This window comes from Anolis sagrei, chromosome 4 (assembly GCF_037176765.1).
Source record: "Anolis sagrei isolate rAnoSag1 chromosome 4, rAnoSag1.mat, whole genome shotgun sequence".
NCBI classification, from domain to species: domain Eukaryota; kingdom Metazoa; phylum Chordata; class Lepidosauria; order Squamata; family Dactyloidae; genus Anolis; species Anolis sagrei.
The window spans coordinates 182,849,660-182,868,423 of NC_090024.1; the positions used below are offsets into that span (position 1 = coordinate 182,849,660).

General features: G+C 40.9%; 1 protein-coding gene across 7 annotated transcripts in view; it reads right to left on the reverse strand.

Moving 5' to 3' along the window:
* Positions 1–46: 46 nt before the first annotated feature.
* The window catches only part of SZT2 (SZT2 subunit of KICSTOR complex), a 98,106-nt gene continuing 79,388 nt past the window's right edge, over positions 47–18,764 (reverse strand). For all 7 annotated transcript variants that reach the window (XM_060773310.2, XM_067467935.1, XM_067467934.1 and 4 more), the window contains exons 56-72: positions 18,211–18,338; positions 17,993–18,102; positions 17,671–17,853; positions 17,324–17,594; positions 15,649–15,728; positions 14,710–14,835; positions 13,019–13,221; positions 12,644–12,737; positions 12,255–12,335; positions 11,884–11,958; positions 8,770–8,983; positions 5,543–5,726; positions 3,846–3,968; positions 2,080–2,569; positions 1,744–1,860; positions 1,282–1,350; positions 47–654 (exon numbers count right to left, since the gene is read on the reverse strand). In XM_060773310.2, coding sequence (XP_060629293.2) covers positions 514–654; positions 1,282–1,350; positions 1,744–1,860; positions 2,080–2,569; positions 3,846–3,968; positions 5,543–5,726; positions 8,770–8,983; positions 11,884–11,958; positions 12,255–12,335; positions 12,644–12,737; positions 13,019–13,221; positions 14,710–14,835; positions 15,649–15,728; positions 17,324–17,594; positions 17,671–17,853; positions 17,993–18,102; positions 18,211–18,338 — 2,689 coding nt within the window. In that variant the 3' untranslated portion in view covers positions 47–513. The remainder of the gene's footprint in view (positions 655–1,281; positions 1,351–1,743; positions 1,861–2,079; positions 2,570–3,845; positions 3,969–5,542; positions 5,727–8,769; positions 8,984–11,883; positions 11,959–12,254; positions 12,336–12,643; positions 12,738–13,018; positions 13,222–14,709; positions 14,836–15,648; positions 15,729–17,323; positions 17,595–17,670; positions 17,854–17,992; positions 18,103–18,210; positions 18,339–18,764) is intronic.

Here is an 18,764-nt window from a genome sequence, read left to right on the forward strand (position 1 = left end):
AGCAAAGGACGTATCCCAAGACAAAAATGACAACTTCTGAGGAGAATCTGTGACAAAGTATTTTATTGTTATAATTCATTATCCATTATTTTTAATTTACTGTACATTCACTTCATAGAAAACATTCTTATCATTGTGTAATACCCTCCTGCTAAAATCTGTCCAGTGAGTCATTCTGAAAGGCCTGGCAGAGCCTGCAACTGCAGGAGCCTTTCAGTCCTGAATTCCAAAGAGGCACATACACCCAAAAGCCTTCTTGGGCGTTTTCTTTGGGATGGGCTCTCTTGGCGTTCCATCCAGGTTGCTCTTGTTGTGTATCAGAGTAGACCTGCTTTTTCTGTGAATCTATTCAGCAAAGTCAGAATCCTTGAAAGCATCCTGACTTCTTATCCAGCCAACTGTACCCTTGTATCATCCACTGTTCCTGCCATGCAAAGTGGTCTCCCGTTTGTTCCAGCCAACGACTGCAGCTGGGTCCATGCAGCATGCTCCAATGAGAAGAACCAACCAGTGCTATAGTAGCCCTGTCCAGAGGTTGAAGCAAGCTGTATTTATGACAGATTCCAAGTGGTGGTATGTGGATACAAGTTGTGGCAAAGGGCTCTCGTTCTGGGGCTGTACTGGAAATGACTCCCGAAAAACCACTGTGAGACTCTGCCAAAAATAATAATAAATTATCATTGTTTGCCTGTGATCTGTTCATATGCTTACCAACAGACTCATCAAAATCCCCTCTTAATATTGCTTTCCTATTGCAATTAGATTGCAGTAACCTACAGACTTGGAATCATCACTGGGTATAGCACCAAGGATTTTTTTGTGTATGTCAGGTACGACTTCAGAAACTGCAAGTTGCTTCTGGTGTGATAGAATTGGCTGTCTGCAAGGAGTTGCCCAGGGGATGCCCTGATGTTTCACCATCCTGTGGGAGGCTTCTCTCATGTCCCAGCATGGGAAGCTGGAGCTCGCCCCACTCCCTAGATTTAAACCGCTGACCTTTTAAGTCAACAGTTCAGCTGGCACAAGGGTTTAACTCATTGTGCCAGCAGGAGCTCCATAGCACCAAAGATGACCACTCTAATATACAGGAGCATTGCCTCAAATCCAAAGCTGGGCACTAGAATCCTCCTGCTTGTATCCAACAGCCCCAACAAAGCAGGAATTTCTCTCAGGCAATAGTGCTCCAGTATGGCAGGATAATCTCAAAAACTCCTCTACTAAGAAAGCAGTGGAGTTTCAATTTCCCTTAAATCTCCCCTTAATCAAAGGAAATGCTCTCACCGTTTTTCCTGAATGGGAATCAAGGAAGACAAGCACAAAACAATCTGTGAATTTCTGGTTGAGAACGACCTGCAGAGAAAGTGTTGCATCAGAAATTTTGTTTTGTCATATTGTTGTGATAAGCAAATATCAGTAAAGCAATGGCATCCTACTCAGTGGGAGGATTAGATGCCTGTGCAGGTGTGGTGGCTAAAAAGGATAACACTACAGTGGGGAAGCCTGTAGTGTTTCCTCCCAATCTCTACAAAACCCCTGAAACAAAAAAGCTTTCTATTAAGTCAAGGAACAACCTTAATTTCAGAAGAGCTGCATGTGAGAATTGCCCTCCACTCCAATAAGGTGCCAAGGGAGGCTGGCACTCATAGATGGAAATGCAGAACTTGCCCAGATGAGGTAATTACAGATCACTCTTGATTAACCTATGTAAGCCAGCAGCTCCCAGTTGTTCTAGGAGAACCTTACCAAGTATTGGGTGCCCGCATCAGCATTCTGGAAATGGCGGCAGCTCTGGGGGAAACGACTCAGTAGCACCTTGATAAGACTTTGGTACCAGGAGACAGTCATGGTGAGGAAGCAGCTCTGCCAGGAGGAGAAAGGGAAGGAGGTTGGTGAAGGATGTGGAACTTCTTAAAGCATGTGACATCTGGACACAAGACCTGACTCAGGAACAGTGGGATTATCTTAGCATTTGCCTCTCCACCATTTGCAGGGAATTGCAGGATTTGCTCAATGTCAAATGTACAAGTGCATCTAGGTGCACATACATATTTGCATGTCCTATTGAGCTCAGCTACTCACCAACTGGGGATCGATGTCAGAGATGGATTTCTTGTGCACTGCATCCAGCAATTCTTCCAGCTCCCCAATTGAGAGTTTGCCCAGCTTCAGTTTGTCAGATGCAAGAGGTTCAAGCAGAAAGAGACGCTTCCAGAGGTTGTCTCGGCGACAATGACACTTGGCAAGCTGCACCATGCTGGTCAGCTGCTTCTGGGCAGCAGCCACCTCCGAGGCAAGCAGTGGGAACACCGGGGATGTATAGAAGAGTCCAGGGCCCACCCTGACCTGGGGGCCACCTGCATAGAACTCGCCGCTGTCCTCCACTTCCTCCCAGGGCTCCATGATCTCTCTGCGCTGCCAGCCCCCTTCTGCGGTCTCCCAGGCTGCACGCCCCAGAACCGGTTCCAGTGTCTCCCGTTGTAGGCGAGGCAGCTTCTTGAAGCGTCGCATGTCAGCGGTGAGTCGTGGGAAAAGCTCCCGTTGACTTGTCATGATTACATAGAAGTGCAACCTGGGAAGAGGTAAACAGTAGCCATTCTGCATCTCATGTCTCCTCCAGATAAAACCAAGTCGCTAAGTAAGTCTCCTGTAGGCTAGCCTGAAGATTTTCCTCACTTTTTTTCATATGTAGAAAGTTCGTTTAAATAACTTTATGGGCCTCCATATTAGAAATATTTGTCAGTCCACTGCAAACTACTTGGTTTCCTTGAAAATAAGACTTAACCAGTAAATAAGCCCTAGCATGATTTTTGGATGCTTGTAATATAAACCCTACCTAAAAAAAAAAAAGCCTCAGTTAAGATCGTCAGCCAGACAGATGCATTTACCAGTAAAATAATAACAATAAGTCTGAAAAACATGTTCTAGAACATGGCTATATAGCCCGAAAAACCTACAACCCAGTGATTCCAGCCATGAAAGCCTTCAACAATACAACCCTGAAAAAGTTACAGAAAATGAACACATGAAACTACTCTGGGACTTCCGAATTCAGACTGACAAAGAGTTTTGGAGCACAATATGCCTAAAAACCTTGGCCTGCACTTCAAACACAATTGGTGCTGATAAAATTACCTTCTGTCAGCTGCAAAAGGCCACCCTACTGGGATCTGCACACATTATTCACCAATACATCACATAGTCCTAGACAATTGGGAAGTGTCCGACATGTGATCCAATACAACAGCCAACATAGTGATCTTGTTTGCTGTATACTAATCTTGTGTTTCTAATAATAATAATAATAATAATAATAATAAACAATAACATACTTATTATATTTATAACCTACTCTGTCTCCCCGAGGGGACTCAGGGCATTGCCACACACGACTGACATATTGAATTATAAAATATTAATATATAATTAAATATAAATATGATTATTGACATTAATATTTGGGAGAGCTCTATTGCTGGACATGAGAAATTGGGTCCAATGGTTTTATAGGAATTGAGTCGCAAGAAATTTAGGCCAGAATTCAGCGTTTGGGAAGTTATGACAATGTTTCAGAAGATGATGACATAACTGTATATGAGTAAATGCAGATTTTTGTACATGGATAAATGTACATTGCTGTACATGAAAAAATAAAACTTCCCCTGAAAATAAGCCCTAATATGTGTTTTGCAGCAAAAAATAATATAAGACCTAGTCTTATTTTTGGAGAAATATGGTATTATTGCTACACCTGGTTGCACTCCTCCTGCCTTTGCAGGCTTTTCTAGGTTGTTCAACCTTTTACCACTCCCACAAACAGGCATGGCCCTGTCTGCCTTTAATCTTACCGCAGCATGAGTCGATCTGCCTCACTTTGGTCCTCAAAGGGTGGAGCGCTGTGACATACAAGCATTGACACATCAAAGTCGTCATGGTGACGCAACCCTTCTGAATCCTTGTAGGAACCTGAGCTGTAAGCAGAGGATGGTGTCAGGGATTTTCTATGGGGTAAGTATGTAAGAGGGCAGATGCAACCCATTGGGTTGCTACCTGGGTTGCAACCAACTGAGCCTCTATTAGAGCAGATATTGCACATGAACTAACAATTAAGTGAATAAACTGAGTAACAGTGGTATTTTGCTCATGGTTTGACTGCTTCTCTCACACCATAGTGTGCTTCTGAGAATGTAGAAATATGTCACAAACACATTGTATAGTTTGGTTTCTCACACCCATAAAATAAAAGGAAGGCAGTGTTGTGCATGCTTTGTATGATTATACCATCTAAACAGAAGACAAAAGAGTGCAAAATGATTAGAATTTAAGTATATGCCACAGATCTAAAAGCCTTCTTATGAGCCAGATTTTTTGTATCAGTGCAGAACAGTGTGCTCCGGTATTGTCACCATCCTACACCGTCTGTATAAGCACAACCAAATGTACATGTTTCTTTTCCTGTTTTGATAAATACATATTGGTGACTGTAACAAAGAGTAATGAAGTAACTGCAACACTTTATAAGAGTATAGCTCTTAGCTAGACTAACAAAATATTCTGACCTGTTGAAGAGTAAATTTGGGAATTCTATCGGCACAACATAGCAAGCTTTGGGCAGCAAATGATTGAAACAAGAATTATGGCTTAAATATGTGAGAGCCAAAGCTAGAAACAGCCTCAAAGAGCCTTCTTGGTGCTTTGAATCAAGAACATGATTTTTCTATAAGCAGACAAAGCTGATCTTACTCCTTCCAGAATCAGTAGGGCTAAAGAGGATGACAAACTGAATTTCTTTTGAGGATGATAAAGCATTCTGTGGGTATCGGACTCAGCCAGAAGTAATCAAGAAATATGAAGCCAGAGAGACAAAAGAAAGCAGAATGTGGGGATGGAAAAACAATAATTCTCAGTAATCTGAAAGTCAAGTTGCTCACATGGGATTCTCAAAAGGATCAGTATAATACTATGTTAGTAAAAAAAAAAAAAACAGGATAATTTGCTAAGAGATTATGTTTTATTCTTCTCATTGTCTCAACTGTTCGCAGCAGCTGGCATAATGCTGGTATAGAGCTTGGTTGCTTTGGGCTGGGCATGAAATAACATGCCGGATTCAATGGGTAAAATGTAGCTAGGGACTAAAACTACAAAATGTAACACTATTTACAACAACTGTTCCGAAAACTAACATGCTCTAAAAAAAGAAGCTTCACATTTCTGTGTTGACTACACCTACTTCAGGTTTAACATTCAATTTCATAAACAAAGGCTTCTAAAAATATGACCCAAAATACACAGAATTTTGTCAGGAAAAACACAAATTTTGACTTTAGATTGGAAATTGTAGCCAAGACCGGTGTGGTTTTTAAGTTCTGTGCAGCACTTCACAACTTTAGTTGCATATTAAATAAGATTATACCTCCACTGCTGGGCTTACTACCTTTTGACCAATCAAGACGGAAAAGTGGCCGACAGCATGTGGGGTTCACAACTGTAGGGAATGATTACTGGAACATCAGCATCTCATTACAGCAATCTGGAAGCCACTCACCTGTTCCAGATTGAGACGAGAGCATATTCATTCTGCTCTGGGCCAGGGGTCCCCTTCTTGCCATCAGTGGCAGTTCCTGGCCTGGCCATGCGTAAGGGCTTCATATGGTAGGTGCTAGCATGGTCAGTTATGTAATTATACAGATGATGTGCCATGATGGTATTGGTGGGCAAGGCCAAAGTACCTGTTGAGAGAAGACACGGCTTACTATTTTTTCCTGTAGGTCCAAGGGGCATGGATAACAACCCAAGATACAAGATACAAGAGTTGCATATGCCTCAGAAGACCTTGGAAAGCTCTCCCCACTCCTGGGGGCAACAAGCAAAGGATTATGCCATGTGTCAGGACTGGAGAAGTTCTTTTAAACAAGGAGACAAACAGTTCTAAGAGTTGTTGTGAGTTTTCCAGGCTGTCTGGCTATGTTCCAGAAGCATTCTTGCCTGGCATCCTCAGAGATTGTGAGGTTTGTTGGAGACTATGCAAGTGGGATTTATATATCTGTGGAATGTCCAGGGTGGGAGAAAGTACTCTTGTCTGCTTGAGACAAGTGTGAATGTTGCAACTGATCATCTTGATTAGCACTGAATAGCCTTGCAACTTCAAAGCTTGGTCGTTTCCTTTGTTGGGAGGTGATGAGCTGGCCATGATTGTTTCTTGTCTGGATTTCCCCTATTTTTGAGTATTGCTCTTTATTTACTGTCTTGATTTTAGAGTTTTTTTTATACTGGTAGCTAGATTTTGTTCATTTTCAAGGTTTTCTTCTTTCTGTTGAAATTGTCCATATCCTGGTGGATTTCAATGGCATCTCTGTGTAGTGGTTGTTAGAGTGGTCCAGCATGTCTGTGTTCTCAAATAATATGATGTGCCCAGGTTGGTTCATCAGGTGATCTGCTATGGCTGACTTCTCTGGTTGAATTAGTCTGCAGTGCCTTTCATGTTCCTTGATTTGTGTTTGGGAAATGCTGCATTTGGTGGTCTAATCTAATTTCTCAAAGAATCATAGAGTTGGAAGAGACCACAAGGGCCATCAAGTCCAACCCCCTGACTTGCAGGACCACACATTTAATGTTGGCTTTATAAAGATCTTCCTGGGGCCTAAAACCGCCCAGGAACGTATATGGTAACACTGGCCCTCGTGTTCCCTACAGAAGAAAGGTAATAAAAAAATGGCAGCAGAGGCCACTTTGGGTGGTTCATGGATGGTTTTGGAGTGGGTGAACTTCTTCATCCCATCTAAATGCCTTAAGATTCCTGGAAAGTCTTATGGCCAGGCTTGAAAGACTTTGTGCTCTTTAAGAGGAGAAAAAAGAGACAGAGAGAGAGAAAGAAAGAGAAAAAGAGGCTATTTCTTGTTATATTCAGGAATATATCATTCTTCTTTCCTTCCTTCTAACCACTGTTCTGGCTTTCTGTGTTGACTAATTAAAGCAAGCTTATTGTTTTATGTTCATTTTCATTTCTGCCTAATTTTATGCTTTTTATGTCTTTCCTCAAAACCTTTTGCTTGTTTTAAGTGCCACTTGCTTTAATTAGCTCTGACATTAAGCCCACAGTCTCCTCTCACTTGGCTCATCGCTAACAGGCTTTAGTACTTTATTATGAGCAGTGGGTGATGAAATTGAGGCAAGATGTATAGATCTTTTATGATTCTGACATATTCTTGTAGTTTTGTAATTAGGTTCCCTTGTCAATCTGGAATGACATATATGACAAAAAAGCGGCTACCTTGGGATTTACAGCCAATTCCTTGTTGTCAATTTGTTATTATTAACCCTTGGGGGCAGAGAGCTGTCTAGTGGGTTGACTTCTATAACTCTGAAGTGCTATCATGGCATTATACTGCACAAAAATTGGACAGGTTGCTTATAATTAATCACAGAATAGGCCACGATGAATCTATAGAGATTAGGATGAAGTCAGGGGATACTGTCGTTTGTAGCTTTGAATATGCTTTTATGGATTCTAACTGAATGTTTTAATATCAATGATATTTAATTCTGTTTTAATGTTTGTACGAGGGTGAGCCGAAAAGTTAGGTTACAAGATATTTTTTTTAAAATACAAAGAATGACTATATTTTAATAAAATTTACATGGATTGTAGCATAAGTATTACATTATTTTTCCACATAATCACTATTCAGTTCAATACATTTTGTTATCAGTGGGACGAGTTTTTTATGACTGTGTCATAGAAGTCTCCCTCCGCCTTTTTGAGCCAGTTTGTCACTTTGATTTTCAACTTGTCGTTGGAAAAGTGTTTTTCACCAAGGTGTTCCTTCAATTTAGTGAACAGATGATAGTCACTGGCTGCGGGGTCAGGGCTGTGAGATGGGTGGCTTAAAACATCCCAACCAAATGAAGTCAACAACTCTTGTGTTGCATGAGCAGTGGGCGGACATGCATTGTCATGACGGAGACAGACTCCAGTCATTAGCATTCGACAAAGTTTGTTTTGGATGGCTCTGTGAAGTTTCTTCATGGTCTAACAATATATCCCATACCCATTTTGTCACATGCTTTTTTTTTTTTTTATCAGGAGCAACTTGAGAAACTGCAGGTTGCTTCTGGAGTGAGAGAAGTGGCCATCTGCAAGGACCTTGCCCAGGGGATACCTGGATGTTAGACGTTTTACCATCCTTGTGGGAGGCTTCTCTCATGTCCCCGCATGGGGAGCTGCAGCTGATAGAGGGAGCTCATCCACGCTCTCCCCGGATCTTAACCTATGACCTGTCAGTCTTCAGTCCTGCCAGCACAAGGGTTTAACCAATTGCACCACCGGGGGCTCCTGCTGTCACATGCTGTCTTGGCTTTACGTCTTTTCCATAAACTGAAACGATTTCACGATGTATCGCAGCGGCGTTCATGCCCTTAGCATTTAGGTAGTATATTACAGTGCGAACTTTGCAATGAAATAAAGACACTCACCTCTAACCTTCACCACAATGCCAGTCGATGAGCTACTGATGTCTGGCTCTGTTCATTGGCTTCTTGCTACATGGCAGTGATACCAACTTCCCCCGAGAAAATTCCCCGTGAGAGCTACGTGCCTTGTAAACTTACTTTCCGGATAACCCTCGTACATTTTAAATTGTATTGAAATGCTTTTAATTTAAGCCACTTTGAGTCTCTTTGTGGAGAGAAAAAGCAGGGTATAAATAAACATAAACATAATAATAGAGCTGCCATTTCTAAAAGCAATCTCCTGAAGACCTCAAGAGCCCTCACCTTGGAAGATGTGGTTACGGCCAAATTTGGGGATGTCAGGATGCTGGGCAATGAAGTCTTCCAGGAAGCTAGTGAGATGATAACCTTGCCGTAGCGCCAGGTGAGATCCAAGAAGGTACTGGTGCACAATGCGCAGGTGGAAGTCATAACTGAATGAGTGCACATGCATGAGATCGCGCACCTTGTCACACTCTTCTGTGAAGAGCATAGAGAGCTAAAGAGGACAAGGGAGAAGAGCTGGAGTGACAACCTGGCAATGCTAAAGTGCTGTTTTGTGAGGCTGGAGGGAAGTAGTCAGGAAGGTAACGAGAAAAAGGGGTTGTGACAGAAGCAGCCTGATTGGGCATTCACTCCATTACTGACATTACTCAACCTAAAGAGGCATGTAGAAAAAACACTGGTATCTTCACAGGAAAAAGATTGGTCAGCAGTCCCTAGGCACTGATCCCTAGTGCCAAACATCAGATCAGTTTTCAATAGAAAGCATCATACCTTAACCAGCACAATCCTCAACCAGTAGTTCTCTTGCTGTTGGTAAGTGCCTGCTGTGCTACTTCATGAATAGGCAAAATTGGCTCACAAAAACAGAGGCACTAATTTTGATCAGAAATAGGACACCAACTTAGTCAGTATCATAAATCAAATAATCCAGGAGGAAACAGGGTGCTAATACAGCAGGGCTGGCTCCCGTGCCAGGAGAAGTAGACATAAGCCAAAAGTTCAATTCTGTCTCTTCCTGAGGGCTTAGCCTATATTATTTGGGGAGGAGGGGACTGTGGCTTTGAGAACAGGAATGAACATCATACATATGTATTATAATAAATGAAATAAGCAAGTGTAGAAGCTGAGATGGCTCCTTTCCAATATGAGTATTACTCCTGAGAGGGCTTTGTGGGTCTACATTCATGATTTGACATATCACCATTCAATATACAAAAAGAAAAAAAGCCAATTAGAAAAAAAACTGGCAAAAGATACTTAAACCTAATGTAGTGAAATAACACATTTTTTTCATATATGTCCAGGCCTTTCTCAAATGACACCACAACAGAATATATGGGATTAATATGAAGACAAAAAGGAACACAGGAAGTGCTGGCTCAGTTTAATTTGGGAGGAAAACTCTGATATGTCTAATCCAGGATAACAAATAAAGAATCTGGAGGAATCTACTTTTGACAAATGAATTAAGGTTGTGGAAAAGAGAAACTGCCATTTGCAAACAGGTTGATGCTTTTCACGCAATCACAAAAATGACCACAGAGGTGTCACACAATGTCACTGATATTGCCAAATGCAAGTGTTTTTTTTTAAAAAAAATCCAATTTTATCTATTTCATAGGAATTTTAGGTCTAAAGGAAAGGGTCATCTTTGAGCTCTTGAAACTGGAATGATAAACTTGAAAATGTAAAAGATAGTATCTTCTAAATGATTAAAAAATGAGAGTCTTAAAGTAACTTTGACACTCTATGACTTAAGTAGCTTCTTTATATATTTCGGTAATTCCCTATCCATCCCCGTGGATCCCAGTCCACACTTCTATCACCTGCTAATATCCCGTGAGTGTCATTCCTCCTCATCTTCTTTTACTACAATTTTACTATTGCCATTAGGATATAATATTTCAACCCAGCATGAGCTTTCATGTTGACTTCTGCTGACAGATTGCCTCATGAATGAAAGTAGAATTCATTGGGTTAAATAACTATAATTTACAGTTTATTTTGTCTCTGCATTTAGTTTTTTTCCTAGTTGCATGATGCAAGTTTCTGACTTGAAAGTGGACAAAGGTTGAATTAAGGATAGTTTATAGAATCATTATTCAGGTTGAATCACTACATTTTGAGTTCTGGAATCCACAAGCTGCTTTTGGAAGTCTCCAAGAATTAACTCAAGGAGAAACCAACCGCTTATTGATTTAAAGTAAGGAATGACACTCAGGAGGATTAGCTTTCTGTGCTCCTTTGCACCCAAGTGTCATATTCTGGCTCCTCCATAGTGCAGTTAAGAGACCCGGTGGATGACACATAACCAAAACACTGAACAAACCCGAAGAAAAGATGAGGTTTTCTTCTCATACTCAGTCCAAAAGTCAATCTAGTGAGATAATAAAAAATAAAAACTTGCAGTTTCTCAAGTCGCTCCTGATATGAAAAAAAAAGTCTAAATTTCAGGATTGCCAGAAAGCTGCTGACTGTATCTTACACAGGATAAAGATGCAACACCAATGCCTTATTTCTGGAGGTATCTGTGTTGCATGTTTCAGTTGCAAAGGTTGCCACATCCTACTCTGCAGGAAATGTAAAGGTAAAGGTTTCCCCTTGACATTAAGTCTAGTTGTGTCCAACTCTGGTGCTGATCTCCATTTCTAAGCTGAAGAGCCGGCGCTGTCCGTAGATGCCTCCAAGGTCATGTGGTCGGCATGACTGCATGGAGTGCTATTATCTTCCCGTCGAAGCAGTACCAATTGATCTACTCACATTTGGATGTTTTTGAACTGCTAGGTTGGCAGAAGCTGGGGCTAACAGCAGGAGTTCACCCTGCTCCCCGGATTCAAACCTTTTGGTCAGCAAGTTCAGCAGCTCAGCAGTTTAACCCGCTGTGCCATTGGGGGCTCAGGAAATGTGCAGGCAATTCCAGTTGTTATATGCATACTACAATAAAGGAAACTTCAAACAAGAAACTGTAACATTGTCCTGCTCTTCAGGAGATGCCTGTGCCTTCTCTTATTTACAGATCCCAGAGACCATGTCCAAAGCCTGAAAAGGCTAAAGGAGACATCCAAGATGAAGCATAAAATAGATGAAGATTACAATTTCTTTTTTCTAAAGCAGGGATGCGAATTGTGTCAGTTTCCAGATCTTACTGGACTGCAACTTTTGTCAGTGCTACTCAGCATAAGCAACAGTAAGGAATTCTAGCTGAACAGTTGCAGAACAAAGTAAACTAACCCAAAGAATTTAATTTGGAGCCTATCCTGAACAATAGGTCGCAAAACACATGGCCTTGCCGAGTCTTCCAACTCAGCCACTAGTTCTTTCAGGCCTTCTTCCACATTTATTTCAACAACATCTATATCCACCCGAGGACAAACCAGAACACAGTGATATTACCTGTGAGTTGACAGTCTGGCCCATGGGGAGTCTTGAGCACTCCAGCGCATATTGCTTTACGCAGAAATAGCAGCCCTAAACAAGAAAAAAAGCTTAGATCCTGGATCCCATCTTTTCCCCAAGGCCGTACCCTGCAGGCACCAAAATTCATTTCTGCTTAGCACAGCTAGTTCAAGGATTGCATTGTTGCCTCCAGCCAAGCTGAACAATCTCATTCTATCCTTTTCCTTCCAGGATGAAACTGGTACTCAGGCACAGCTGATCATATTTTTACATTCCTCTGCTGTGCAAACAGAGCAGCAGGTCTATCAAAACCCTGCAGTGGCTCTTTGCCACTTAACCATTCAGATTGGAAGATGGTTCCCACTTACTTGGAAAGCCAGCTCCATCAGCACTATGCCCCCAGGCAGAGCTCGTTGCAAATGGTATGTGGTGACAGGAGGGCTGGTGCTCTGGAAGAGAAGAATATGCCCTGTTACAATGCTAGGAAAGGGATGAAGGAAATGCCTACAAAATATGTCCCAGCTCTTTTTCAAAGTGCTAAGCTTCCCTATCTGTCAGGGATGTGGAACCTTTAAACCTATAGATATTTTGGACTACAAGTCCCATAATTTCTTATCATTAATGACGCTGGCTGGGGCTTTACAAATCCAAAACATCTGGAGGCCCAAAGATTTCTCACCCCTGCTATGTGGAATGAATTATCTATGCCATCCAAATTTTCAGACCCCTTCAAACAATACCAAAAGTAGTCACACACCTTTGGACTTCCTTCAGCCTTTGGCCTAGTGTATGAGAAGGACCCGCGTCCCTCACTGCCCATTGCTGCCAGAGCTCTGATCCGGCTGGTGCTGCTGAAAACCGGGAGGGGGATAAAAATATGTCATTTATACACTTCTGAATGCATGAGTTATTAAACAGACTTGAAAACACAATTAATAAGATTCCTGACTGCATCCTCTTTGGGAGAATTCAACAAATCTTCCAGGCATCTCCCGAACATTTTTTGAAGCCACAATTTCCAGGAGATCCAAGCATTTAAAAAGTGGCCTTATGCTATGCACTCTGCTGCTGCTCCTGAAATTGCCTATGCTCAAAACCTTATACCACCCTCCGCCTGCCAATTCTCACTAACCTCCGAGTGGGTGAGGCTGGGCGCACCTGCACCAGGATAAAGCCCATGCTTTGCAGGTACTGGATATATTGCTGCAGGAAAGTGTGACACAACTCCAGGAGCCAGGCCTCATCTTTGGTCCTACATGGCAGTCCCTCTGCGGAATCACAGCTATGGCTGCGGTCTCTACTAGATGCTGTGGAATCATTTGAACGATGCCGCTTCTAAATAGTAAGTGAGAAATAAGAAGCCATAAGAATCTACTGTATATACTCGATTATAAACCGCGTTTTCCAGCTCTTTTTTTGGACTGAAAAAGCCTGCCTCGGCCTATACTTGAGTCAAGGTTATTTACTATTTTACTCTGTTATTATTATTATTTTACTCATCATTATTATTTTTAATTCAATTTTTTATTTTACAACCAACCCACACAACTTAGTGAGTTCCAGTTGGCTTCTGTAAATTAAGGTTGGATGTTTGTTCAGATTTTATGCCATTATATAATTTTTGTCTGGCTACATATTTTCAATTTATTGATGTCAGGTTTAATTTGATGTTATGTTTTATATTGTTTTCATATGTGGGATTTTTCTGGGACGGTATTTGCTTGTTTTATAAAGGCATTGAATGTTTGCCGTTGTATGTTAGAATCCACCCTGAGTCCCTGGGGAGATAGGGCAAAATACAAATAAAGTTTTATTATTATTATTACTCTATTTATTATTATACTGGCACAAAAACACAGTATATCACAGCAAACAAGATCTATATGCTGGATTTTGTATCACAAAATCAAAAGTTGAACACTTCCCAAGCGCCTAGGATTGTGTGATGTATTTTCGAATGATGTGCGCAGATCCACGTATGGTTGCCTTTTGCAGCTGACAGCTCGTGATTTTGTCAATGTTTATTATTTCCAAATGCTGGCTGAGGTCTTTTGGCGCAGCACCCAGTGTGCCGATTACTACTGGGACCACCTGTACTGGTTTATGCCAAAGCCTTTGCAGTTCAATTTTGAGGTCTTGATAACTGTTGAGTTTTTTCTGTTGTTTTTGTCTATTATTATTATTATTATTATTATTATTACATTATTTTTCTCTATTATTTATTATTACATTTATTATTTTTCTCTATTATTGTTATTACATTAATTTTATTATTGAAAGGATACATAAGCACATTTACTTTGAAGAAGGTTAGAAAAATGGTTTGATCAGAGTTGGACAGTCTTATCTTAAATAACGGTTTTATGTAAATATTCAAAAACATTTAACCTACTGATGCCTCAATTAATGTAATTTTATTGGTTATCTATTTTTATTTTGAAATTTGCCACTAGCTGCTGCATTTCCCACCCTTGGCTTATATTCGAGTCAATATGTTTTCCCAGTTTTTGTGGTAAAATTAGGTGTCTCGGCTTATATTCAGGTTGGCTTATACTCGAGTATATACGGTACTTTAGAGGGACTTCTGGGCTTTGGTTTTGCACAACACACAAGAACTGCAACATAATATGAATGGAATGGCATTAGCCAGTCAACATGACTTCTAGATCTTTCATCGAGTTAGCCAGCCAGATCTAACCAAGTGGTGGGGAAGCTCAACTAAGGAGAAAAATGTTGCTCAAGTGCCTCCTCTTGGGAGAAAAGAACATGGAAGAAAGCAGTAGCGGAATTATAACTATTCTTTCCCCTCTTCCTGCATTTTACCTTTCCCTCTGGCTTGCTCTGTTGATCAGTTTGAATCTGTTGCCGGAAAGTGGGATCAAAGAGTAGAGGTGTAGCACAGTAATGGACCAAACGTGATGACTGCTTCAGAGTTTCCAAATCAGCAAGCTGTGAACACACATTAAGGAGATAGCCATCCTATATCTTAGTAACCATCACAAACATTCCAAACAGCTATACTGTACAAAAAATAGGTATAAAGACCATCTATAGAGAAAGAAAGGATAACTGCAAGGTCAGTCAACAAAGGTTTTGTTCCAGGACACTGACAATCTATTTATTTATTTAGAGCGTTTATATCCTGCCCTTCAAGGACAAAGATTCCAACAGGAGAACATATGCAAATATGACAGGGGCAACCAGTCTATGCAACATAGAAAATACAGTGTCTGTTTCATTTTGATTAGTTTTGCTTATCGTTTTATTTTTAATTACATGAGTTAGAGTTTGGTTCCTAGTCCTCAACATATTCAAAACTTACATATGTAAAATCTACCATTTTGAGAATAATGGAAGTTAGTTTGCTACTTTGTCAGGCTGACAAACACCCATTTATGCAACACCATGCAATATTGGTCATCTAGAGACAGGTAGAGAGGAATGGGGGAGGATAGAATATGTGAGGAACATCCATGTTATAAACCATAGGCTGTATCAATTTGGTCTGAAGAAAATGAGTTTAGGCCCCATATCAAGTAAATACTTCTCATTGGAGCTTTCAATTGATTTCCAGATGAGTGTGCACCAGAACACAGAGGCCCTCTAGAATTAAAAGTCTTCTTATGGAAGAAGCTTGCTTCACCGATGTCTCTCTTACTTTTCTCTGAGAACAAGGCCATCTGTATATTGTAGAATTGGCACAAATATCTCACATGGAAGCAGTGTCCACAATCCCAGCACTGCCTATCTCCACCAACTCACACTGATTGGCACGTTGGACTGTGCAGAGCGTTGTTGCCATGTCATAAAAAGGTTCTCGATCTTCATCTGTTTCTCCAACTCTGTGGAACAGAAGTAGGAGCTGAGGAGAGCAGGCCCAGAACTTCAAACACACTCCTGCCTTCTCAGTGCTTCATATCATGTGTACACACACAAATTCAATGTCTCTATTCTATGCTATCCCTTCCCACTGCATATCTCTACTCCCAAGCACAATAATGCCCTTCCAGATATTATTGGAATGCCAACTCTCATCATGATTAGGTAAAACAGCCAATAGTGGGAGACAACATTTGCAATCAGGATGGTCACAACTGTTCATCCTTTTCTTGCAACCAGTCACAATTACGCCTTTCATGCAGACAGCCCCGAAGTATCAATGATCGTTCCCCATCTCACGGCTGCAAGATCTCTCTCTCTCTCTCTTATTTATTACTTCTTTTGTGAATCATTTTTATTCAAACATTCAGACGAAGAAAAAATAAACTTATAAAATACAACAACACAAAATGAAATTAAACTACAATAAAAACATTTTTCTTTATATACAAATGTGACTGACACACATTTATCTGCAACATACAACCTATATACAACCTACTTTCTACACTAACTTATAAGCCTCTCATTCATTGCCTGTTACTCTAATTTCTTAGTTGTTGGTCCTTTTAAGTATCACTTTATTTTTACCATTCTGCTTTTAAAAACTTTCCTATATCAGAAAAACAATCCTTGAAAATTGTCCCCATCTTTGATGTATAAAAATATTAAGTATGTCCCAGTCTTTCTTGAATTCAGTCAATGATTTCTTCTTAATCAACATTGTAAATTAGTCCCTCTCCACTAAGCCACATATTTTTTTATCAGTCAATCTTCTTGCGTCGGCGTACCTGGCTCTTTCCATCTCTTGGCATAGATAATTATCACTGCTGCAATCATATTTAACAGTAACCTTGCATATTTCTTTTCAGATTGGTCATTATATCATCCCTAATGCAGTTCAGGTTTCATTGTAATGTTAACCCTTACAATATCATTCAGCACATATGGTAAAATGTTTCAATATTTTTTGTAAAAATTTCCAATAATTACTGGATCTACTTTCATACGTTTTAGAAAGCCTCTCTGGTGTCAGCTACCAGATCATTATATTTCAAATCATTAGTAAAAGTAAAGGTTTCCCCTGACTTTAAGACTAGTCGTATCTGACTCTGGGAGGGTGGTACTCATCTCCATTTCTAAGCTGAAGAGACAGCATTGTCTGTAGACACCTCTAAAGTCATGTGGCCAACATGACTGCATGGAGTGCTGTGGAGTCCTTCCTGCCGAAGCAGTACCTATTTATGTACTCACATTTGCATGTTTTTGAACTGCTAGGTTAGCAGAAGCTGGGGCTAGTACCAGGAGCTCACCCCACTTCTCGGATTCGAACCGCCAACCTTTCGATCAAGCAAGTTTAGCAACTCAGGGATTTAATCTGCAGCACCACCAGAGGGCCCTTAAAATCATTTCATAAAGTGAATTTCATACTCGGTGCCCAGACTTTCTCCCATTGTTCCAGTTTTATTTATCTGCCTATATTTTGTGCCCATTTAACCAAACAATCCTTCACCTGTTCTACCTCCACTCTCTCCCTTACTTCTGTCCTCTAGCTTACCTTTTCTCTCTATGTTCTTGATCTCTAGGAACTGAGCTCCATGCTGGGCCACATGATCGAGCGCACTCAGCTCAGGGCTGTGAAAGACAGGCCGACTGACCGAGACGTCACGAAGAGCCTCATCAAAGGGCACCATGTCAGGAGGGAAGTGAAGTGGTTGCATGATGCGAGTGGAACCACTGAGCCGGCCTTGCTCCTTGCTGGGGGGGACACCAGAGCTGCGGATCAGGGTGTCCACCTCCAGAGTGGAATTCAGGAAGGGATTTGGCTCCTAGACACAGAGATACCTAGTGAGCATCTTTTATGGGCACAGAACCGACATGTGATTTCATAAAAATCAGGGTTACCTGTTTGCTGTCTTCATGCCACGGAGTATCCATGTAGCAATAGTGGTGGAAAAGCCCAAGCTTCTGGCTGAGCAGGCAGTGCACCACATGGGCACGGGCATTTTGCCACTGCAGCAAGCGAGTGAGAGAGCTGCTCAAAGCACTGCCCAGGTCCATTGACCAATTGTAGGTATACAGCACCAGCTGGAAGAGAAAGGTAGACCAATGAGCCTCACATACTTATATTATTGGCTACAAATAGCCAGCATACAAAAGCTTCCCAGTTTTAACAAAGTCCAGGAATTTTGCACAGGCCAGGCATGAAACTTGGCATGAAATGTACCTTTTTGTCCACAATTTCCATGAACAGGAACCTTTGCCGGGGAGCGACATCAGAACCCTTCTCTGCAGAGCCAAGCTCTGTGGCCTCAAAACGCTGGAAACCTTTGAGAGCTAGAAGAGATTGCAAAGTGGAGTTGAGCTCTGGAGATTCTTACCCAGAAGACCCAGAGGAGGCAAAGAAGGTGCTACTTATTGGGGACTGCCAGGAAGTTTACTCACCTGGTTCTGTACTGCAGCGCCATTGGTGAAAGCTACGCCCCAGCAGTGTAAAGTGTCGAATAACAGCTGGTTGAGCACTGGAGCCTAGTGTGAGCGTGTATGGCACAAAGGATGTCCCTTGAGGACCACTGCAGCAAAGAAGAACATACATCAATTTCTACTCTATAGACCCCTTGTTCACAATGTGTTACTCTCTCCCTAGCAAGAAAGCATCCAAGCATCATACGTGGCATCACATCAGTTAATCTACCAAGCTACCATATATGCTCGAGTATAAGCTGAGCTTTTCAGGCCTTTTTTTAGGCTGAAAAAGCCCCCCTCGGCCTATACTCAAGTCAAAGTTATTTATTATTTTGCTCTATTATTATTATTATATTACATTTAATATTTTACTCTATTTATTATTATTATTATTATTATTATTATTATTATTACATTTACAATACTTTACTATTATTCTTTTTTACATTTATTATTTTGTTCTATTTATTATTATTACATTTATTTTACTTTATTATTATTACATGTATTATTTTGCTCTATTTATTATTTCA